This window comes from Leucoraja erinacea, chromosome 7 (genome assembly GCF_028641065.1).
Source record: "Leucoraja erinacea ecotype New England chromosome 7, Leri_hhj_1, whole genome shotgun sequence".
NCBI lineage: Eukaryota > Metazoa > Chordata > Chondrichthyes > Rajiformes > Rajidae > Leucoraja > Leucoraja erinaceus.
In genome coordinates this window covers 31,169,287-31,193,435 of record NC_073383.1, presented here as the reverse complement: position 1 = coordinate 31,193,435, position 24,149 = coordinate 31,169,287, and the positions used below count along the sequence as shown (strand labels likewise).

The window sequence follows — 24,149 nt, the reverse complement described above, 5'->3', positions numbered from 1 at the left end:
GATTTCCTCGCACATCCCAAAGACATGCGGGTTTGTAGGTTAATTGGCCTCTGTAAATTGTCCGCAGTGTGTAGGAAGTGGATGAGAAAGAGGGATAACATAGAACAGGTGTGAAGGGGGAAACTGCCTTTCAGGGTCCCTACCTGGTCGGAGAGGTAGCTTGGACCCGTCCTCGCGGCCTACCAGCGGGCCTGGAGCGGCGTTTCCTATCGTGGAGCGGGCGATGCCTTGCCTGGGTCGCCGCGCTGGAGCTCCGGTGAGCTGAGACCGCCGGGTAAAACATCGTGGAGCTGCGGGACTGTGGAGCGGCCAGCTGCGGGCGGCGTCGCCGAACTTTACATCGGGAGCCTGGGATCTCTAGATGAGATCACCAGTTGTGGAGCCCCAACTGGCGCGGCCTTGTCGGCTTCGGAAGCCGCGGCCTCCAGTACGGTGGCGGCCGTTCCAGGGTTCCCATGCTGCTGTGAGGACTCTCCCGACGCCGGAGCACCATCACCCGGCGAGAACGGCCAGGAACATCGGGCCTCCGTAGAGGCAATTGTGGAGGCCTCAATAGGCCCGACTATGGGTGAACTGGGGTTGGGGACTGGACTTTGTGCCTTCCCTCATGGTGGGAGCCATTGTGGGGGGATGTTCTTTGTGTTTAAGACTCTCATTGGTGTTATGTCTGTATTCTTTCTTTGTGTGCTGCAAAATGGCAAAAAACATTTCACTTCATTACACCTCGGTGTATGTGAATGTGACCAATAAAATACCTTTGATACCTTTGATACCTTTGAACGGGTGATCGATAGTCGGCATGGACATGGTGGGTTGAAGGGCTTTTTTCCATGCTGTATCTCGAAACTAAACTCTGTGTAGAAAAGGTCCCGACCAGAAACGTCATCTATCCCATGAAATGTTGCCCAAAGTCTCCTCTTCGGAGATGCTGTCCGACCCGCCCAGTTATTCCACCACTTCGTGTCTATCTTTGGTCTAAACAAAACTAACCTGAAACAAAATGTTCAACTAGGTGCACCACAGATGCCAGATTGTTCTCCACCAGAGGAGGACTGTCTGGTTGGGCCATGGTCGACTGCACTCCCCCTCTAACTTGTTCGCCTCTCCGTAAACCATCAAACTCACTGAGCGCAAACACCTAGCAATGTAAAGAAACGGAACAGCTTTGTTATGCACCATTCACTCCGAGCTAAAAGCACTCATTTGTTCGGAAAATAGGAAGCCATCCGGAAGAGTAAAAAATCTTAAGTGATTTTCCTGAAATCAGGTGGAATGCAAAGTTTAAAAAAAAAAAGGATGATTCAACAATTGGTAATCCACAATGTCTGAGGGACGGGGACAGAAACTGCGCAAAGTGAGTTTCTTGAGATGGAATTGACGTCACTTGTTCCAATTGCTCAACCACCCATCGACTATATAAAGGGATTGAGTTTCTGTGGGAGCACTGAGAAGCTTTCAGCACCATCAACACCGCTCGGGGGAAGAGAAGCTATCTGGAGGATTGATTCTGATCTCAAGTGGCTCCTCAGAAGGTAAGGATGAACGTAAACACCATTGGGAGAACCTGTAGAAAGGGAGATGGGCCTGTATTATAGAGTCATTCAGCCCTTCGGTCTGAAAACAGGCCCTTCGGTCCAACTTGCCCATGCTGACCAACGTGCCCTTTCTACACTAGTCCCACTTGCCCATGTTTGAACCATATCCCTCTGAACCTAAGATAGAGACAAAGTGCTGGAGTAACTCAGCAGATCATGCAGCAACTCTTGGGGAGAAAAAAAAGGATGGGTGACATTTCGGGTCGGGGCACTTCTTCAGACAGGAATCTGAGGGATCCGACAGGAAATGTCACCCGATCCTTTTCTTCAGAGATGCTGCCTGACCCGCTGAGTTACTCCAGCACTTTGTATGTATCTTCGGAACAAACCAGCACCCTAACTATGTACCTGTTCAAATGTTTATAAACATTGCGATAGCAGCGTTCCACCAGTGAAATCAGCTATTTTTTTTGATGCTCTCCTTTGAATGTGTGCTTGTTTGCTGCAGGATAAGATGAAAGGCATTGACTCTGTTGTGGTGGTGCTGCTTTTGATGCTTGCACAGAATAGTTCCCAAAAACCAATACAGGACTCGGAAGAAACATCCAGGTAAGTTATTCTTCTGAAAAATGAACTGCAGAAGCTTACGGACATTGAAAGGCAACCAGACATTATTTCGAACACTTGATTAAATTGATCAGTTTCTTAAAAAGTCATCCTGGTATCTGTTATGCCAGCTAAACCATATTCCATTTACTCAACTACCCGCTCGGGAAGACTAGCAGTATTTATTGGTGCTTACGTGAATCAAAACACCCGTTTCCATAGCTAACTTTTATTATTATTTATGTATCACGAACATCATTGTTTCACTGATAATTGCAGACATTTAAGAGTTAAAAATATACGCTTTACATCTTTAGTTTTGCCGTTAAGTATTTCAGTTTTTGTTGATTTAATAAAGTTACCCGACGTTTTTAAATATTTTTAATGCAAAGGAAAGTAAATCTAATGCTTTGCCCAATTTTGCTGCATCATAGAATATATCACCTTTGCAACTAAGTCTGAGCGTAACTTTCAACCATGACTTTGGTGCAATTTACATTGTAGGTCATAAGGAATAGGAGTAGAATCAGGCCATTCAGCCCATCAAGTCTACTCCGCCATTCAATCATGGATAATCAATCTTTTCCTCCTAACCCCATTCTCCTGCCTTCTCCCCATAACATCTGACACCTGTACTAATCAAGAATCTCTGCCTTAAAAATGTCCACTGATTTGGCCTTCTGTGGCAAAGAATTCCACAGCTTCTCCACCCTCTGACAAAATAAATTTCTCCTCATCTCCTTCCTATAAGAACGTCCTTTAATTCTGAGGCTATGACCTCTAGTCCTAGACTCTTCCACTAGTGGAAACAGCCTCTCCACATCATTCTAGCCAAGCCTTTCACTATTCTGTATGTTTCAATGACGTCCCCTCTCATTCTTCTGAACTCTATCGAGTACAGGTCCAGTACCGACAAATGCTCATCATATGTTAACCTACTCATTTCTGGGATCATTCTTGTAAACCTCCTCTGAACCCTTTCCAGAGCCAGTACATCCTTCTTCAGATATGGTGCCCAAAATTGCCCACAATATTCCAAATGCGGCCTTACCAGCTCCATAGAGCCTCAACATTATATCCCTGGTTTTGTATACAAGCCCTCTTGAAATAAATGCCAGCATTGAGTTTGCTTTCTTTACTATCAATTTGACTTGCAGATTAACATTTTGGGAATCCTGCACCAGCACTCCCATGTCCCTTTGCACCTCCGATTTCTGGATTCTCACCCCATTTAGAAAATAGTCCATTCCTTTTCGTACTATTTCGAGCACAATTTGCAAACAGGAAACCCTTTATCTCCTGAATTTATACCAAGGGAGATCCCAAAACACTAAATTAAATGAATGGCTATTTACTTTGCTTTAGAGATACAGCGCGGAAACAGATCCTTCAGATCACCATGTCCACGACAACAAGTGATCACCCCGTACACTAGCACTATCCTACACCAGGGCCAATTTGCAATTTACAGAAGTCAATTAACCTCCAAACCTGCAGGTTTGTGGAGTGTGGGAGGAAACTGGAGCACCCGGAGGAAATCCACACGGTCACAGGGAAAACTTGCAAACCCCCTACAGACAGAACCTGTAGTCAGGATTGAAGTTGGGTCTTTGGCGCTGTAAGGCAGTGGCTCTACCCGCTGCTCCACTGTGCCGCTCCTAGTCAATTTAGTCACGAGTACTCAACAGTCATACGCACTGATTGCAAAACTATTTTTACTTGCTGAGGCTTAACAACCTGTAAACACAGGCACATTAACACACAGACAATATATAATAAAAAATAGAACAAATTAATAATCATCATACGAGGCGACCATAAAAGCACAAAAACGAAAGCCCGTAGTTCAACCAAATACACAGTTGTATTCATAGAAGATCATGGTTGCTGAGGTTAGTGTTGTATGGTGTTGAAAAACCTGATTTAATTTGCTTTTTCCATTTATGTAGTTACAGAGAAATGTTAAGCATGTGATATAAATGATTTCATGCTTCATTTGTTAAGTATGAATAATAAGATGCATCTTTATTTCTAAACAGTACATTGGACACTTCAGAGAACTCTCTGGATAAATCCAATTCACTACAGAATGTGAAACGGCATTCAGAAGGCATGATTGCCAGTGACCTCAGTATACATATGGACAAGTTGCGTGCCAAAGAATTTGTAGAATGGCTTCTGAGCAACAAGCAAATTGGGTAAAGTATTTTCCTTAAGTATATATTTTTTTATACCTACAATACGTATCTTTGGTAATACTGAACAATGTCCTTTGGTCACTTCTATGTGTCATATAGAACACAGAACAGTACAGCACAGGAAGTTCATAAGTTTTAGGAACAAATTAGGCCATTCGACCCATCAAGTCTACTCCGCCATTCAATTATGACTGATCAATCTTTCCCTCTCAGCCCCATTCTCCTGCCTTCTCCCCATACATACCTTATCCCCGGATACCCCTAATCAAGAACCTGACACAATCTCCGCCTTAAAAATACCCAATGACTTAGCCTCCACAGCCGTCTGTGGCAATGAGTTCCACAGATTCACCACCCTCTGACTAAAGACATTTCTCCTTGTGTCCTTTCCAAAGGTGCGTCCTTTTATCCTGAGGCTATGGCCTCTTGTCCTGGACTCTCCCACATCTCTATCCACATCTACTCTACCACAATATTCCAGTATCTGCAGGAAGGAACTGCAGATGCTGGTTTGCACCGAAGATAGACACAATTCCGGAGTAACTCAGCGTGTCAGGCAGCATCTCTGGGGAAAAAAAGGAATAGGCGATGTTTCGAGTTGAGACCCGTCTTCAGATTCTTCAGAATTTTATTGGTCTGAATAAAGGCCTCGACCCAAAACGTAAACTATTCTTTTTCTCCAGAAATGCTGCTAGACCCGCTGAGTTTCTCCAATATTTTGTGTCCCAGCAATTATTATAGTGCCCACACCAAGAAATAAGTTCATTAACCTTCCACCATAACTTAAATTCATAATACCTAAATGAGTATCTTTTCTTTTTTGACTGTTCAGGTTAAAGGTTTGTCGATCTTTTTTTCTGAGGAGGATTAACATTTGATATGCGAACGTCTCTATTATCTCCATAGACGCTTACTGACCTGTTGAGTATTCTAGTCGTTCATTTCCAGCACCTCCATAGTTTTTTTTTCAGTCCGTTAACCCAGCCTGTTATCAGGTCCCGACCAAGAACATCACCCATCCCTTATCTCCAGAGATGCTGACTTAATCTAGCACTTTGAAGAAGGGTTTCGGCCCGAAACGTTGCCTATTTCTGTCGCTCCATAGATGCTGCTGCACCCGCTGAGTTTCTCCAGCACTTTTGTCTACCTTCGATTTTCCAGCATCTGCAGTTCCTTCTTAAAATCTCTAGCACTTTGTATCTTTCTTTGGTATAAACCAGCACCTGCAGTTCTTTGTTTCTACTGCTAACCATTCTACCTCTACTGCAGCAGTACAATGGGCTGTAGGGTTCAGAACTTGTAGTCTTAGCCACTTGACTCTCATCGATATCAGTAAGCAGTTCCACTTAACTTTTGTACCCTCTTTTGCTTCCTTGTTCGCACATATAATATGTTGTGATTATCTGCGTTAAATTTCATCTAACACCTACTGGTTTAGTCCTTAGATAATCTAAAATCTCTGAATCGTGTTGCTTAGTAATCAATAGTAATCTTTAATATTCTGTACACCTTCCACTCGGAAAGATTTCCATTTATTAAAAACTTGCTCTTTAGCCAATTTTCAATCAACAGCCATTCTTTAAATCTAATGAATTATTTTTATACATTTGGTTCTATTGTCAAATATCAATCAGTTAGAAGATTGCTGTTAGAAAAACTACAGTCATGTTTGGAGTATTGCATGCAGTTCTGGTCACCCCATTACAAGAAGGACCTGGAGGCTTTGGAAAGGGCACAGAGGATGCTGCCTGGATTAGAGGGCATCAGCTACAGGGAGAGGTTGGACAGACTTAGATTGCTTTCTCTGGAACGCCAGAGGTTGAGGAAAGACTTGATAGGAGTATATAAAATTATGAGTGCCATAGATAGGGTAGACAGTCAGAACCTTTTTTCCCAATATGGAAATGTCAAAGATGAGATGCCATTGCTTTAAGGTGAGAGGGGCTATGTTTAAAGGAGATGTGCGGGACAGGTTATTCACACAAAGAGTGGTGAATGTCTGGAACGCACTACCAGGAGTGCTGGAGGCAGATACAGTGTGATTGTGTCATTAGGTGGCTTTTGGATAGGCACATGGAATTGGATCACGACTAAGCATTATGTTCGGAATGGATATTATGGGCTGAAGGGCCTGCTCCTGTGCTGTACTTTTCCATGTTTTATATTCACTTGCTGTATAAAATCAACATTTAAGAAATGCATTTATATATTAAAATCTCACTATTTCGCAAACTAAGTTAATTTCCTGATCGTAAAAATCTCTTGCCCACAAAATATCAAAGCACAAAGTGCTGGAGGAACTTAGCGGATCAGGCAGCATCTGTGGAGGGAATGGACAGGCGAGGTTTCAGGTCAGGACCCTTTTGCAGACTGATGGAGTAGAGGGGGGTTGAAGCTGGAAAAAAGAGGTGGGGCCGGGATAGAGCCGAGCAAGTGATGGGTGGATACAGGTTACAAATGTTGCATCTTAGGATCATGACATCTTAAAGTTGCAATGGTGGCTGCTTCCTGGGGTAAAAGATTTTGCAAATGTAATTTTTACATGTGCCAGTTACTCATGGTTTAAGTTCTCTTCAATCAGTGACATACAAAAGAGACACGCAGAAGGAACTTATACAAGTGATGTTGATTCCATCTCCGACTACTTCAAGGCAAAGCGCTTTGTAGATTCACTGGCAGGCTACGGCAAGCACCAAAATGGGTGAGTCACTCATCCATCGGGTGGCGCCGTGCAGTGGCAGCCTCGCCAATAGTCTGTCTCATCCTTTGTTGTTTTTAGTATGTTGTTTAATGTATGTTTTAGTGTTCTTTAGCTTTGTATTGGGTGGGGGTGGGGGAAACTTTTTTCATCTCTTACCTCGATGGAGATACAATTTTTTTCCATATCGTATCTCCGTCCGCACTGAGGCCCAACATTGAGGAGCTGGTGGCCTCTTGCTGGGGATCGACCTTGGGAGCTCCAACCACGGTAGTCTGCAGACTTAACATCGTGGAACTTGCAGTCCCTTAGTTAGGGACCGCCTTCGGGAGCTCCAAGCCGCAGGAACTTCGACAGCCCCGATTGTGGGGGCTTCGAACACCCGCTGCAGAAGCTTCGATCACCCCGACTGCCCCGACCGTGGGAGAATAAAGAGGGAAGAAGATAAGACTTTATTGCCTTCCATCACAGTGAGGAATGTGGGGGAGCCGCTGTGTGTGGGTGTCTATGGTAACTTTTTTGTAGTTGCATAGCTTGCTGCTTTTTTGTACGACAGTACGGCAAATAAAATAGTAAGATTAAACGAGAACTTACCAGTTTGAAGTTTGATCTGTATTTTATGAGGAGGAACGTTGAGGGAATACATGAAAAGAAACCCGCTACGCGCATGCGTGTCATCCTTCAAAGCAGCGGTGTGAGGTCACAGATACCCTATATTGACCTAAAATAGCAAGATTATCAAAGAGATACCAGCTCAAGATTTGACCCTATGAGGGTGGGAGCGGAGGGCATGTATTCCCTCAACGTTCCTCCTCATAAAATACAGATCAAACTTCAAACTGGTAAGTTCTCGTTTAATCTTACTATTTTACTTCGGAGTCACGTGAGGGACTCCATGAAAAGATTTCAAAGCTCTGTGACCTCATGCCGTGGAAACGAGTCCATGCTTCACAACTGCCTTGGTAGTTAGAGAGAAATTGTTAATTATATTCAAAGCATTCATACCAATTATTTAATGGAAATGATAAATAATATCGAATTAATTGAAATCATAACCCTGTATTCTTCAGGGATAAATTATCATACAGAACTTAAAATTGGTCCCCGAAAACACGTTCCCATACTGCTAACTGGTTTGTTAACATTTCTGAAACATATTCTCCAACAACCATCCTGCAATCCTGATGATTTGGTCCATGGATACATCAAGGCGTTTTGCTGCAGATGTAGCTGCAGCCCTGGTGGGGTGAAAATGAAATATGTTATTGTCCACTCCCGCCTATCAGACCATTTCGCGGTGGCAGAAATATGGGATATGAGTTACACTCTATGGTACAGTATCTTAAAGCTGATTAAACGCCAATTCCTTGCCTCTGATAGCCTTTTTTCTTACTGTATAACAAAACCATACTTTACTATACAGAGGCATTGTCCTCCGGGTAGGCCATCAATTCTATGACCTGCCCCGCTAATCCTGGCCTATTTTGTTTAATAATACGGTCCTGGATCACAAACCTCAATCTTCGTGCCGCAATAGTGAAGCCATCCAGTCTTACTTTAAGCAATAACTGGAGCTTATACACTGTGACTAGCGCTATCAGCATACCATTTCTAGTTAGTTATCCAGATTTAATGCTGTAGCCGGCGACCAATTCCTTAGCAAGATCAAAGCCACACTTACATTCCAAATATAGTTATGTTACTGTATCTTGCCATAAATAACTTGACAATGCACTTTCGGCATTATTCACAGTGCTGAAACACAGTCCTCCATATTGCAGGCTGGTAAGCAACTGTAGCACCCCCGGAACATCCTTATTTCTGTGGTCCAGAAAGTTATCATGGCAGTAATTAGTCCATTTTAATAGGACGTAAATACTGTTATAGAGTAGACCTTCTTCGTGCTGCTGTGATCATGTCCACAGTTCTATCGATAGCCCCATGTCCCATAGCGGTGTTATAGAGTCTACAACCTACTAAATCAATATTTTCTATGACATGGATAGCTATCCTCAGTTACTGGATGCACCAGCAACTTAGGACTACGGCTATCGTTATACATAGTTCCAGCACCATGTCCTGTACCCCGGGAAAACCATAGTTGGGTAAGCCAATCAGGTACTAAGACATCCCCAATGCCGATTCCTGTTGAATGTCCCTTCGTACCCCAAATTTATAACTAGACAAGGAGGTAATACATAAATGGAAAACCCCTCCCCTAGTGCAGTGAAAACAGCATCTGTAGCTTCTGCCTCAGGATCTGGTATCAATGATACATACCTCGGTAACTGGTGATTTAACCCCGGATGCAATTCTAATATCCGGCCTTACCTACTTTACTGATTTTAGCAAATACCATCTATCCAACATCCATTTAGTACTTCCAATAATTTTTCGTGGCCTGGTGTCTGCCACTGATTTAGTATCCCTGGTAGATATGTAGCCCATAACCAAATATTCCTTTGGACACACCATTCCCAACTTTAATTTGCCAATTCATCACAAGCTGGTGATATCTTTCCACCCATATGACTTAAATATGCCATCACCGAGGTATTATCTATCTACCATCTAGCATGCTGCAGTTTCATTCCTGAGCAATAAGATTTTTGCCCATGAAATGCACTTAACATTTCTAACCCTTAGTGTTATGTAGGTTAGCTTCTTATATATTCCATCTCCCCCATAGCTCGAGATGGTATCAGTTGTACCATAACCAATTGCACTGGCGTCTGTTTGTAATAGCACAGACGGGTTGTGAATAACTATTGGGTTTGGAGCAATACTAAACATTGTGTTCCCCACATTGTAATTCTTTTATAGCTTCTATCATTTTTTCCCATTGGCCAAAATAAATGACCTCTATAATATATGCACCCATTAAACTCTGTGGCTTTCCATATTAGTAAAGTCATTAACATATTAAATGTGTTAATGGTGTCAATTTTGACTTAAGTGGATGGATAATGAATCCCAGCTGTTCAAACAATTGTTTAGTGGCAACCACTGGCTAACATGCCGATTCATAAGTTATTCCCACAATAAGGATATCATCCAACTATACCATTACTCTATGATTTTGGTGTTGCAGCAGTCCCAACGCTGGTTTAAAATTTTTCCCCCTGTTGGATATTGAGTAGCAAGGATCTTAAAGATTAATACTTGCCATACAGTAGTCTGCTGAACACTAAGTCTTTAGCACTGCTAAAAATATCCATTTTTAAAATGAATATATTGCACAACATTGTGAAGTATTGATAATCCATAATAATACGGCAACCCCCATCTTTCTTATTTCTAATAAAGATATTTGAGACAAATCCTGTTGTTCAGGTTTGGTTTATTCCATTACCAGCATGTATATCTGTCCGGTATATGTTGTACTGGAGGGTTTTGTTTGTGTAGAAACTCTATCAGATATCCCTTAAAACTGCTAAGGATATATCTGTCCATAGATATTACACCACGCTTCAACATGAAGTTGCAATATCCCTCCAACTTCCGTGCTCCCTATTAATGCTGGAGCCCCAAATTCACCTACCTCCATGGTATTGGTGGTAACCAAGTTATTTTTCTTGGTTTCATATGCGGTTGTGGAGAGCCTAATGGTTAATGTTACTTATGCATCTTCCACAGTGGTCGTCCCGGCCCAAACCCTAAACAGGACGCTGCTGCTGGGTACCTCTGCCCAATTCTTTGTAGTATAATACAAAAACACTACCTCTCTTAGGATGCACATGAGGTTAATGTCTTCCCCAGATAACCTTTGGATGCTTTAATCAGCCCCAAAGTGAAGCCTCCTCGCCAATTCTTTACCTGTTTAGACAGGTCTCCCCCCCCAAATAACGGGGTGTATAGCCCTTTGCTTACATAGTATAGCGAACTAGGGTCTAGAGCTGGCTTAATGGCCCTTCAAACTGCACATTCCAAAAAAAAAAATAGTGCTAATGGCATCCTTGTGGTCACTAATATTGTACACCTTATTTAACATGCGGGCCAAAGCTGTTATGCCCGCCATGAGACCTTTCAGAGTATTACGGATTATCCCAACTCCTAACGGCCTTCCCAACATGTCTGCAAATGCACCTGTAACAATGGCTACATTAAGAGCAGCACAATATTCCGGGGTATAGAAGCCTTGCCAACACTTCAGCAAAAATATTAGCTTGAAGTTGATGGGTGGACACACAGTCCTTCAATACTCACAGCCATCCTCTCGCAATCATTCTCCGTGAGTTCTGCTGGCAGTACTGCTCATCATGTTTGGCAGGTTGTTTTCCCCCCCTTCAATAGGGGACAGTGGCTCCATCACCTGCTCAGGCTTTACCCCGTCAGACCTTCCATACCCTCCTAAGAGGCGTCCGACATTTCATGCAGCCCATATGGGAAACTGCTGTGGGACTTATATTATTATTTGCCCACTGTGGCTACCTCCAATCCCGGAGCCTGCCAATATGGAGAATTTTACTCCAGCAAACCGCTCCAGCCGACTTACATGCTCTCGGGCACTCGTCGTCGCGGGTGTGCTTATATATGGGACCGCTCCTGCCGACCTTGGTGCTCTCGGGCACTAGTCGCACGCGGTATATCCCACAGCCCGTCCCCATGCCTACGGGCACTGGACCGTTCCCCATGGTCCTGGTCCTCACGGGCACCTCTACCCATTTAGGGTGAAGTTTGGCACTCGCTCCCATCTGGGAGATGCTGGTGCCGACATTTATAGCTGGCTGCTGCTGGTCATTAAACAACAGCCCTTCAGCTCTATACTGACATCAGTCGGTGGCTCCCTGCTGTTCAGCATCCCACCAGTAACCACCTGTGGCTGTGGCCTGCCTTCCTTAGGTGGCTCCCTTCTGTTCAGCAACATACCAGTCTCTTCAGAATTCAGCAAGCACTCTGGAAAAAGCACCAAAAAAGGTAAGGGAAATTTGTTCTTACCTGTACTGGTTTTCAGCCTGCCGTTTTCGGAGGAACGTCCTTCCTCCCGCAGCCCCACAGACCCCGTAGCACAGGTCCATGGGCTGCTGTTCCCGATGTCTGCTCTCTCTCTCTCTCTCTCTCTCTCCCCGGGTGGAGCAGCTGCTTTAATCAGCTGCGGAGCGCCGAACGACTGCGTCTAAAAATAGACCCGACTTGGTCTAGAAACTCCCCGGGCCGTGTAGCTTAGTTTCCCGCCCGGCAGCAGTCTCTTGCCGGTGCGGGGAGCGACGTCGGGCACAGCTGTTCTGTGCTAAAAATAGCCGTTAGGGAAACCTCTCCGGAGGATTCCCCGCTAAACGGCTGCTGCTAGCTGGTTCTGGCTGCAACATTTCTACAGTCTCCCTCCAGCTCCTGCAGCTTCTTGTATTTCCTACCTGCAAGGTAAGTGGAAAAATTTTGCAGTCTCTTACCTGCTTCTTTGCCTTTCTCTCTAGGGAGACGTTGTCTCCCACTTCTGACTCCGTCAATGCGTGTATGCGATATGACACGCATGCGCGTAGCGGGTTTCTTTTCATGGAGTCCCTCACGTGACTCCGAAGTAAAATTCCTTGTATGTTCTTACATACTTGGCTAATAAATTCTTTGTTGTAATTGAACCTGCTCGAAATATTTCTCTCATTTGTGCTCAGTAAAGGATGGCACAGTGATGCAGCAGGTAGAGCTGCTGCCTCATGGCACCAAAGACCCAGGTCTGATCCTGACATTGGGTGCTATCCGTGTGTGTACTTTCCACTTTCTCCCTTTGACCGCATGGGTTTTCTGCGGGTGCTCTGGTTTCCTCCCACATTCCAAAGACATGCGGGTTTGTAAGTTGATTGGCCTCTGTAAATTGCCCCTAGTGTGTGTGAAGTGGGATAACGTAGTTCTTGTGTGAATGGGTGATAAATGATCAGCGTGGACTCGGTGGGCCGAAGGGCCCGTTTCCACGGTGTATCTATCCTTCATTCTTTTCAATTGCTATTTCAATGAGTACAATTAAGTTTCATAAACAAAAGCAAGTTGTAGAGTAATAATGTGCGGAAACAGGCCCTTCGGCCCAATTTGCCCACATGGACCAACATGCCCCATCTACTCTAGTCCCACCTGTCTGCATTTGGCCCATACCCCTCTAAACCTATCCTATACATGTACCTGTCTAACATTGTGACAATACCTGCCTCAACTATCTCCTCTGGCAGCTCGTTCCATACACCCACCACACTTTCTGTAAATAAGTTACCCCTCAAATTAAATTAAATCTTATTAAATTCCACCCCCCCCCCCCCCCACACATCACGCTACAAGGAATAAATTCCTAGCCTCTCAACCCCTCCATACAGCTCAGGAGTCCTGGCAACAACCGTGAAAATTTTCTCTGCACTCTTTCCATCTTTCCTATAATAGGGTACATTGTATTCCTTCATTATCACCTCTTCCCCAGCCAACAATGGGACATTATAGCTCCACCCTTCCTTGGTCGGATGCAATGTGGAACTCGCACATTACTAAAGTTTGTATATCATGATATCGGGATTATCTTTGTAAAAATGTGTGTGGTGTGCTAATATTATTCTAAATACCAGCTCCACTCATATGGAAAAATATTTCATGAAATTTAGCAGGGGCATTTCTAAGAGAAACACTGAATCTACCAGATACTCAGAAGGAAGCTCCAAGAATAACTTACGTGAGTATCTGGAGCTGGAAGCGGCAAAGGATTTCATTGACCGGTTAATAAAAGGACGTGGCAGAAGGGAGTAAGTACTTCAAATTATTGGTCAATCCTCCACGTTATGACTTATTTCATTGTTGTTTCATTTTATACCAAACATATCAAAGATATCAACTAATTAAAGATAGTCTGAGGGTCTCCAGTGAAATAGGTGGGAGGTTAGAACCTCTCTCTAGTTGGTGATAGGATGGTTCAGTGGCCTGATAATTGAACCATCCTATCACCACTGGAGAGCAGTCCTGACCTACCATCTACCCCATTGGGGGCACCCGGACTATCTTTAATCAGACTTTACTGGACTTTATTTTGCACTTAACTTTATTCCCTTTATCCTGTATCTGCATACTGTCGACTGTTCGATTGTAATCATATTATATGATCCATATTATAACACTGGGTGGCGACACTGTGTCGTCCTTTTCTTCTTTTGTTGGTTTTAGTCTGTTATTAAATGTATGTTTTAATGTATCTTTAGTTTTGTATAATGGGGGAATTTAAAAAAAAATCTCTTTCCTCGATGGAGATGCAATTTTTCCGTGTCGTATCTCCTTCCGCACTGCGGCCTAACATTATGGAGCTGGCGGTCCCTTTGCTGGGGATCGACTTCGGGAGCTCCAACCGCATTGACATCTGAAGCTCCAACCGCAGGAACTTCGACAGCCCTGACCGCGGGAGAAAATGAGGGAAGAAGATAATATACGTATTGCCTTCCATCATAGTGCATTGTGGTGGATGTTTATGTTAATTTTTATGTAGTTGTGTGGCTTGTTGCTTTTCTGGTATAATTGCATGACAAATCAAATTCTTTGCATGTTTTTACATACTTGGCTAGTAATTCATCACAATTCTAATTACAATTATATGGCAACTGTGGCATGGCTTGAATGCCATCACCTCCTACAAGGCGAAATCAGGAGACAGCTCAAGCGACAGCGAAGCATCACTCCCTGACAAGCTCAATGCGTTCTATGCACGCTTTGATAGGGAGAACACTGATGTGCTTTCCCGAGCCCCCATACACCCTGATGGTATTACAGTCATAGTCACAGAGGCGGACATCAGAAGATCCTTCGAGGGGGTGAACCCTCGGAAAGCGTCTGGACCTGATGGTATAGCCGGTCAAACTTTTTTTTTTCTCTTGTTTATTATATTGTTTACAGTGTACTATGTTTACATATTCTGTTGTGCTGCAGCAAGTAAGAATGTCATTGTTCTATCTGGGACATATGACAATAAAACACTCTTGACTCTTGACAATTACAATTATATAGTCTTTCCAGTGTCTGGATTGCATGCAACAGAAAAGCTTTTCACGGAATCTTAGTACATGTGACAACAAACCGAGCTAAACTAAAACTAAAAACGAATTAAATAGCAGTAACTTCTCATTCAGCAGAAGGTAGAGAAGCTTGAAAGTGCGCACCACCAGCTTCTTCCCCTCCATTATCAGGCTTCTGAACCGTTCTTCCATAAGCTAGGGTACTGTCCAATCCACCCCTACCGCATTGCGGCCATTGGACTTTATCTATGGAATTGGTGCTCTCCAATGCTGAGAACTATATTCTGCACTCACTGCCTTCCTCTTTGCTCCATCTATTATATTTGAGTTTGAGTTGGTTGTGTGCTCCATCTGAAAATCACACAAAGTGCTGGAGTAACTCAGCGGGTCAGACAGCATCCCAGGAGAGTATGGGTAGGTGACGTTTCACGTTGAGACCCATCTATATCTGATCTGTATGGACACCAAGCAAAGCAAAGCTTTTCATTGTACCTCGGTAAACATGACAATGATAAATATAAAGCTAAATTATTTTATAAAAGTCAGATGCTTGATAAATAATGCAATATTACTTAAGTAAATTAATAGTAAAATCATTCCACTGTTAATTAGAAAACATTATTAAGAAGATAATACTGCAGTATTATTACAATTGAATTATGCTTTTCATTAATAATATGTTATAGCAAAAAGAGAGTGTATTGTATAAATGAAATTAAGCTATCGTTTTTGTTATAACTGTTTCAATGTTGTATTAATTTAACTGCTCAAATATCCATGAAATTCAATAGCTGTTCTGGAAAAGTTTAGTTTAGTTTATAGGTACAGTGAAAGGCTTTTTGCTGCATGCTAACCAGTCAACGGAAAGATTGTACATGAGTACAATTGAGTCTTCCACAGCGTACAGAAACAGGATAAAGGGAATAATGTTTAGTGTAAGATAAAGTCCAATAGAGTCTGATTAAAGATAGTTTGAGGGTCTTCAATGAGGTAGATGGTAGCTCAGGACTGCTCTCTAGTGGTTGACAGGACGGTTCAGTTGCGTGATGACAGCGAGGAAGAAACTGTCCTTGAATCTGGACGTGTGCGTTTTCACACTTCTGTACCTCTTGCTAGAGGGGACAAGAGTGAGTGAGCGGGGTGAGACTGGTCCTTGATTATGCTGCTGGCCTTGCCGAGGCAGCTGACAGTGTAGATGGGAGAAGAGGGAGTGAGCGGTAGCGTTGTAATAAATCACCTTATAAAGACAATTGTGTCAATGGAGGGAAGGGGTTGAGGTGAAACCGTATCAGACTCATAATAACAATTTTTTTTTTTCTCCCTAGGATTTTCAATAAGCTTATTTTTAAAACTACAAGCTAAAAATACTAATATGGAAACATAGAAAATAGGTGACAGAGTAGGCCATTCGGACCTTCGAGTCCACCCCATTCAATATGATCATGGCTGATCATCCTAAATCAGTACCCCGCTCTTACTTTCTCCCCATATCCCTTGATTCTGTTAGCCCTTAGGGCTAACTCTCTAACTCTCTCTTGAAAACATCCAGTGAATTGGCCTCCACTGCCTTCAGTGGCAGACAATTCCACAGATTCACAACATTCTGGGTGAAAATGTTTTTCCTCATCTCAGTCCTAAATGGCCTTCCCCTATTTTTAAACTGTGACCCCTGGTTCTGGACTCTCCTAACAGCGGGAACATTTTTCCTGCATCTAGCCTGCCCAATCCCTTAGGAATTTTATATGTTTCTATAACATCCCCTCATCCTTCTAAATTCCAGTGAATACAAGCCCAGTCGATCCATTCTTTCATCATATGTCAGTCCTGCCATCCCAGGAATTAACCAGGTGAACCTACGTTGCACTCACTCAATAGCAGGGGCCCAAAACTGCACACAATGCTCCGGGTGTGGTCTCACAAGGGCCCTGTACAACTACAGTAGGACCACCTTGCTCCGATATTCAAATCCTCTCGCTATGAAGGCCAACATGCCATTTGCTTTCTTTACTGTCTGCTGCACCGGCATACTTACTTTCAGGCTGTTATATTGATTAATAGAGTATATAGAGTATATTGATTAATAGAGTATAATTGCGCAAGTGTCAAAAGAAACAATTGCCAATCAATTTCTATGCCCCCCCCCCCCCCCCCATTTTTCCAAAAGACAGGTTTTTTTCTACTTGTCAATTTTCATAGTAACTTTTAAGCAATTCTCTACTGCTCAATTAAAGTTTTATTATAACCAATGTGGCCCTCATAATACAAATAGTGTTCTCTGAATCATTTGTTACTTTTTAGAAGAACTATCTGTATCACTTTAATTTAACTTGGACTAATTTGATATTGAAAACTTACAGAATAGTGAAAGGCCTGGATAGGGAGGATGTAGAGAGGATGCTTCCACTAGTGGGAGAGTCTAGCACCAGATGGCACAGCCTCAGAATAAAAGGACATTCCTTTAGAAAGAAGATGAGGATGAATTTCTTTAGCCAGAGGTTGGTGAATCTGTGGAATTCGTTGGAATGTGTGGAGTCTCTGAAACAGCCAACCATGTCATCTCTGGGTGCCCGCTCTACCACCCACCAAGTGGAGCTCAGGGCCTGGCAGACATTGGCGCAGAGACAACAACCTGGATGCTCAACACTTGAGATCTAACTATTCCTTTGGTTTATGTTTCATTCGCAAGAAGAAGAAGAAGTTGCCACAGAAGGCTGTGGAGGCCGTCATTGGTTATTTTTTAGGGTTAAAATTGACAGGTTCTTGATTAGTAAGGGTGCCAAAGGGAATGGGGAAGAGGCAGGAGAATGGGGTTGAGAGGGAAGGATGGATCAGCAATGATTGAATAGCGGAGTAGACTCCATGGACCGAATAGCTAAATTCTGCTATGAACTTATTCGTTCTCTAAAGTTCTTGCCAAATATTCAGGTTTCCAGAAGAGAGTAAAGAAAACCCAAACAAAGTGATTCCTAATGAATTGGACAGAAGACATGTGGATGGATCCTTCTCCAGTGAGTTTAACACTGTACTGGACACCATGGCTACCAAGGACTTTGTCAACTGGATTCTCAACTCCGAAACAGGCCAGTCAAGGTAAGAAGCGGCAAATAAATCTACAGCCAAAGAACATATGACGTATAACAGTGCAGCACAGGAACGGGCCCTTCGGCTCACAATGTCTGTGCCGAACTTGATGCCAAGGTAAACTGATATCATCTGTCTGCACATGATTCATATCCCTCCATTCCTTGCATATCCATGTGCCTATCTAAATGCCTCTTAAACACCACTATCGTATCTGCCTCCACTACCACCCCTGGCAGTTCGTCCCAGGCCCCCACCACTCTGTGTGGGAGGGGGAAAAAAACGTGTCCCACACATCTCCATTAAACTTCCCCCCTCTCACCTTAACTTTCCCCTCTCACCTTAGACTTTGCCCCTCTCATCTTAAAACTTTACCCCTCTCACCTTAAAACATTCCCATCCACCTTAAATGACCCCCATCACCTAAAACTTCCCCCATTCGCGTTAAAATGTCTCCCACTCTCTTTAAAACTTCCCCTCACATCTTAAAACGTTCCCCTCTTGCAGAAGACATGTGGATGGAACCTTCTCCAGTGAGCTTAGCACTGTACTGGACACCATGGCTGCCAAGGACTTTGTCAACTGGATTCTCAACTCCGAAACAGTCCAGTCAAGGTAAGAAGCAACTAAACTAGAGCCAAATAAATCTACAGCCAAAGAACACAAGACGTATAACAGCACAGGAATGGGCCCTTCAGCCTACAATGTCTGTGCCGAACATGATGCCAAGTTAAACTGATCTCATCTGTCTGCACATGATTCATATCCCTCCATTCCTTGCATATCCATGTGCCTATCTAAATGCCTCTTAAACACCACTATCGTATCTGCCTCCACTACCACCCCTGGCAGTTCGTTCCAGGCCTTCACCACTCTGTGTAAAAAAAAAAAAAACGTGTCCCGCACATCTCCATTAAATTTTCCCCCTCTCACCTTAGACTTTGCCCCTCTCACCTTAGACTTTGCCCCTCTCACCTTAAAACGTTCCCTCCCACCTTAAATGTCCCCTATCACCTAAAACTTCCCCCATTTGCGTTAAAATGTCTCCCAATCACTTTAAAACTTCCCCTCGCATCTTAAAACTTTCCCCCTCTTGCAGAAGACATGCGGATGGAACCGTCTCCAGTGAGATTAGCACTGTACTGGATACCATGGCTGCCAAGGACTTTGTCAACTGGATTCTCAATTCCAAAACGGTCCAGTCAAGGTAAGAAGCAACTAAACTAGCGCCAAATAAATCTGCAGCCAAAGAACACAGGACGTATCACAGTGCAGCACGGGAATGGGCTCTTCGGCCCACAATGTCTGTGCAGAACATGATGCCAAGTTAAACTGATCTCATCTGCCTGCACGTGATCCATATCCCCCTATTCCCTGCATATCAGTGTGCCTATCTAAATGCCTCTTAAACACCACTATCGTATCGGCCTCCACTACCACCCCTGGCAGTTCGTTCCAGGCCCCCACCTGTTAGGTACAGTCATAGACTCACAGAGTGATACAGTGTGGAAACAGGCCCTTCGGCCCAACTTGCCCACACCAGCCAACATGTCCAAGCCGGTGTGGGCAAGTTACACGGCACTAGTTCCACCTGCCTGTGCGTGATAGCATTTGACTCATAGCTATTTAAGGGTTGTGAAATAGCAGTTTAAACAATAAGCATTTAAACAAAATAATTAGCTTGGAGTATCATTGTGTTAAAAATATGGAATAATTTTGTTTTTCACTTTAGCTGGGGATAATTTAGCCAACTGGCAAAACACCCATTAAAAAAACAATATTTGAATAAATGACATTACAATTAAAAGTATATTAAACAAGCCCCTCAGTCCACATTGTCTGTGTTGACATATTATATTGATTGTATTGAAATATATTTCTATATAATGTTTGAATCTGTGCCAAATTAAATGTAATTATATTTTAATAGATTGTATTGTAATATAATCAATGTGTCACAGTGGTGCAGCGGTATAGTTGCTGCTTTATAGCGCCAGAGACCACGGCTCAATCCTGATTATGGGTTTGTCTTATGTGGAGTTTGTACGTTCTCCCTGAGACTGCGTGGGTTTTCTCCAGGAGCTCTGGTTTCCTCACATATTCCAAAGACATGCAGATTTGCAGGTTCATTGGGTTCTGTAGAAACATAGAAACATAGGTGCAGGAGTAGGCCATTCGGCCCTTCGAGCCTGCACCGCCATTCAATATGATCATGGCTGATCATCCAACTCACTATCCTGTACCTGCCTTCTCTCTATACCCCCTGATCCCTTTAGCCACAAGGGCCACATCTAACTCCCTCTTAAATATAGCCAACGAACTGGCCTCAACTAGCTTCTGTGGCAGAGAATTCCAGAGATTCACCACTCTCTGTGTGAAAAATGTTTTCCTCATCTCATTTCCCCCTTATCCTTAAACTGTGACCCCTTGTTCTGGACTTCCCCAACATCGGAAACGATCTTCCTGCATCTAACCTGTCCAACCCCTTAAGAATTTTGTAAGTTTCTATATGATCCCCCCTCAATCTTCTAAATTCTAGCGAGTACAAACCAAGTCTATCCAGTCTTTCTTCATATGAAAGTCCTGACATCCCAGGAATCAATCTGGTGAACCTTCTCTGCACTCCCTAATGTATAGGACAGAACTAGTGTACAAGGTGACCACTGGTCGGCGTGGACTCAACTGGGCTGAAGGGTCTGTTTGCACATTGTATCTCTAAAGTAAACTAAACAATTCAGCACAGTCCTTATGGGCTGAAGGGCCTGTTCCTGTGCTGTTCTTTTCAATGTTCTAACCCTGAAATCTTGTCTTTGCATTAAAATACCTGCTGAGTATTTCCAGCCTTTTCCACTTTAATTTCATCCAGATTCTTACGATTTGAAGGCTTAACATCGCAGGCACCTCGCTTGAAATGCTGCACGTAAACCAGACTTATCCCATGTAACGCACGTGGCCACTGCCATACGCTGCCAGGCATACGTTTAAGTACATTATTCCAAATATAGGAGCATGTAAATTAAACTTCAATAGTAATTGGGCAAATCACGTAAATCCAGCACCTGCGATACTGCATTAATATTGGTGAATAGGTGATTCTTGTGAGAGAACCTTTTTTAAGGTGGGGGGGGAAGATTTAATGGGTACCTGAGGGGTAACTATGTTACACGTAGGGTGGTGGATGTATGGAACGAGCTGCTGGAGGAGGGAGTTCTGGCAGGTACGATCACAATGTTTAAGAAACATTAAGACAGGTACATGGATAGGGTAGGTTTCGAGGGATATGGGCCAAGCATGGGCAGGTGGATTAGTGTAGATGGGGTATGTTAGTTGGCATGGGCAAGTTGGGCCGAAGGGCCTGATTCCACACGGTATGACTCTAACCTCTTCAATCTTCCTTTATTCCCAATGCTGCATTCCTTATTCCTTTATCTATTTTCTATCCATGTACCTGTCCAAGTGCCTAATTACATGCCTATCTAAAAGCCTTTGAAACATCACTATCGTATCTACCACCCCATCACCCCTGCAAACACGTTCCAGACATCCAACACCCTTTGAGTGAAAAACTTGTCCCACACATCTCCTTTAAACTTGGCCCTTTCACCTTAAAGATATGCCCCAAGTCTGACATTTCCATCCAGGGAAAAAGACTGTAGACTTTAGAGATACAGTGTGGAAACAGGTCCTTTGGCCCACCTTGAACACTATCCTACACACTAGGGCCAATTTACAATTTTACAGAAACCAATTAACCTCCAAATTTGCACTTCTCTGGAATATGGAAGGAAACTGGGGCACCAGGAGAAAACCCATGCAATCACAGGGAGAACTTGCAAACTCTGTACAGACAGCACCTATAGTCAGGATCGAACCTGGATCTCTGGCACTGAGGCAGCAACTACAGGTGTGCCAGTGAGACACCCTGTGGAGAACGTTGATGGGTGACGTTTTGGGTTTGGACCCTTCTTCAGACAGTGGTGGGATGTGGTGGGATGTGGAAGAAAGCTGGTGGGGGCAGGATAAAGCCTGGTGAGTGATAGATGGATACAAAGGTAGACAAAAATGCTGGAGAAACTCAGCAGGTGAGGCAGCATCTATGGAGCGAAGGAATAGGTGACATTTTGGGTCGTAACCCTTCTTTAGACGGATACAGGTGAGTGGGGGTTTTGATAGGTTTTGAACGTACAAACTCTGTACAGACAGCACCCATAGTCAGGATCGAACCCGGGTCTCGGGCGCTGTGGGGCAGCAACTCTATCGCTTTGCCACTGTGCTGTTATAAATTACTGTCTACTCTATCTGTGTCTCCCATAAATTTATATACTTCTATGAAGTCTCTGGCAATATCAAGTCTATTTGCTATTTTAATGAGTCGAGACTTGAAATATACTGTATATTGCATTTATGAATATTGCATTCACTGTTTAACTTGAGTAATATTATTCACAAATCTTTATGCAGCTTAATTTTTCCAAGTGTTACTGTGCAAAGAATCTAACTGCTGCTCTCTCCGCAGGGACTCTGTAATGGAATTCTTCAAAGAGTTCGAATAAAAGATGGATCTGATTTCAGTTTAGCATTTTGTGTTGTAACATTGGCCATGCATTGATAAAATATTTACAGCTATGTGTTTTGCAAGTAACACAGAATGTTATATGAAGCCATAATGCTTTGCATGCAAAAGAATTGACTTAATGTGTAATGTGTTCTGAAGTAGGAACTGAAGTAAATAAATGTTATTCAAAGGATGCTTTAAAGGATAGCATTAGAAGTTTAAGCGTCACCTCAGCAATTCTGTATCGTACAATGGACCTAACTACCTGTTCAGATCTATTTTGGAAAATTATTTTTCTAACAAATAATTTGTATATATTTGAACAAATAATTGTAATCAATATCTATTTAAATCTTTTAGTTTCATTTAAAAGATTTGTTTAAACAAAAAGTCTAATATCCCAGTTTGAAATAAAGTATGTTTTAAGCAGATAACTAATGCAAACCTCTAGGGCATAAACGGTAAGCATGAATAAACCTTTTCATGGCACTAAATCTGTAGTTCAGTTTCACCGAATCTTCATTACGTTTAGGATGCAAATATATGATTATTCAACTCTATATTTTCATCCAGGGACACAACACAGGATGAAATCAATCATTTGACATTATTTTGTTTCGGGAGAGAGAGTGAGAGAGAGAAAGAGAGTGAGAGAGAGATAGAGAGAGAGATAGTGAGATACAACATGGACACAGGATCTTCAACTTAACCAGTAAGCATGCAGGTACAGCAGGCAGTGAAGAAAGCGAATGGCATGTTGGCCTTTATAACAAGAGGAATCGAATATAGCAGCAAAGAGGTCCTTCTGCAGTTGTACAGAGCCCTAGTGAGACCAAACCTGGCGTATTGTGTGCTGTTTTTGTCCCCTAATTTGAGGGAGGACATTCTTGCTTTTGAGGGAGTGCAGCGTAGGTTTACAAGGTTAATTCCCAGGATGGCGGGACTGTCATATGCTGAGAGAATGGAACAGCTAGGCTTGTACACTCTGGAGCTTAGAAGGATGAGAGGGAATCTCATTGAAACATATAAGATTGTTAAGGGCTTGGACACGCTAGAGGCAGGAAACATGTTCCTGATGTTGGGGGAGTCCAGAACCAGGGGCCACAGTTTAAGAATAAGGAGTAAGCCATTTAGAACGGAGATGAGGAAACACTTTTTCTCACAGAGAGTGGTGAGTCTGTGGAATTCTCTGCCTCAGAGGGCGGAGGAGGCAGGTTCTCTGGATGCTTTCAAGAGAGAGCTAGATAGGGCTCTTAAAAATAGTGGAGGCAGGGGATATGGGGAGAAGGCAGGAACGGGGTACTGATTGTGGATGATCAGCCATGATCACATTGAATGGCGGTGCTGGCTCGAAGGGCCGAATGGCCTACTCCTGTACCTATTGTCTATTGAGTTCAACATCAATCACCCGTTCACATTAGTTCTATGTTATCCTGCTTTCCCATCGGATTGATTGGATTGATTTTACTGAGGGACAAATAACCTACAAACCCATACGTATTTGAG

At 43.2% G+C, this 24,149-nt stretch overlaps 1 protein-coding gene across 1 annotated transcript; it reads left to right on the top strand.

The window, feature by feature from the left end:
* The first annotated feature begins 1,444 nt into the window (after positions 1 to 1,444).
* LOC129698831 (glucagon-2-like) lies at positions 1,445 to 23,154 on the top strand. Its single transcript, XM_055638143.1, has 9 exons — positions 1,445 to 1,532; positions 2,044 to 2,144; positions 4,181 to 4,339; positions 6,921 to 7,040; positions 13,616 to 13,753; positions 17,933 to 18,097; positions 18,596 to 18,703; positions 19,188 to 19,295; positions 22,605 to 23,154. Exons 2-9 carry the CDS (start codon positions 2,050 to 2,052, stop codon positions 22,639 to 22,641), a joined length of 930 nt encoding a protein of 309 aa, XP_055494118.1. The 5' UTR covers positions 1,445 to 1,532; positions 2,044 to 2,049; the 3' UTR covers positions 22,642 to 23,154.
* The last annotated feature ends 995 nt before the right edge of the window (positions 23,155 to 24,149 follow it).

Coding starts and splice junctions, on each gene's coding strand:
- LOC129698831 (XM_055638143.1), top strand. CDS start 2,050: ATGAAAGGCATTGACTCTGTTGTGGTGGTGCTGCTTTTGATGCTTGCA. Junction 2,145..4,180: donor GACTCGGAAGAAACATCCAG/GTAAGTTATTCT, acceptor ATTTCTAAACAG/TACATTGGACACTTCAGAGA. Junction 7,041..13,615: donor TACGGCAAGCACCAAAATGG/GTGAGTCACTCA, acceptor CATGAAATTTAG/CAGGGGCATTTCTAAGAGAA.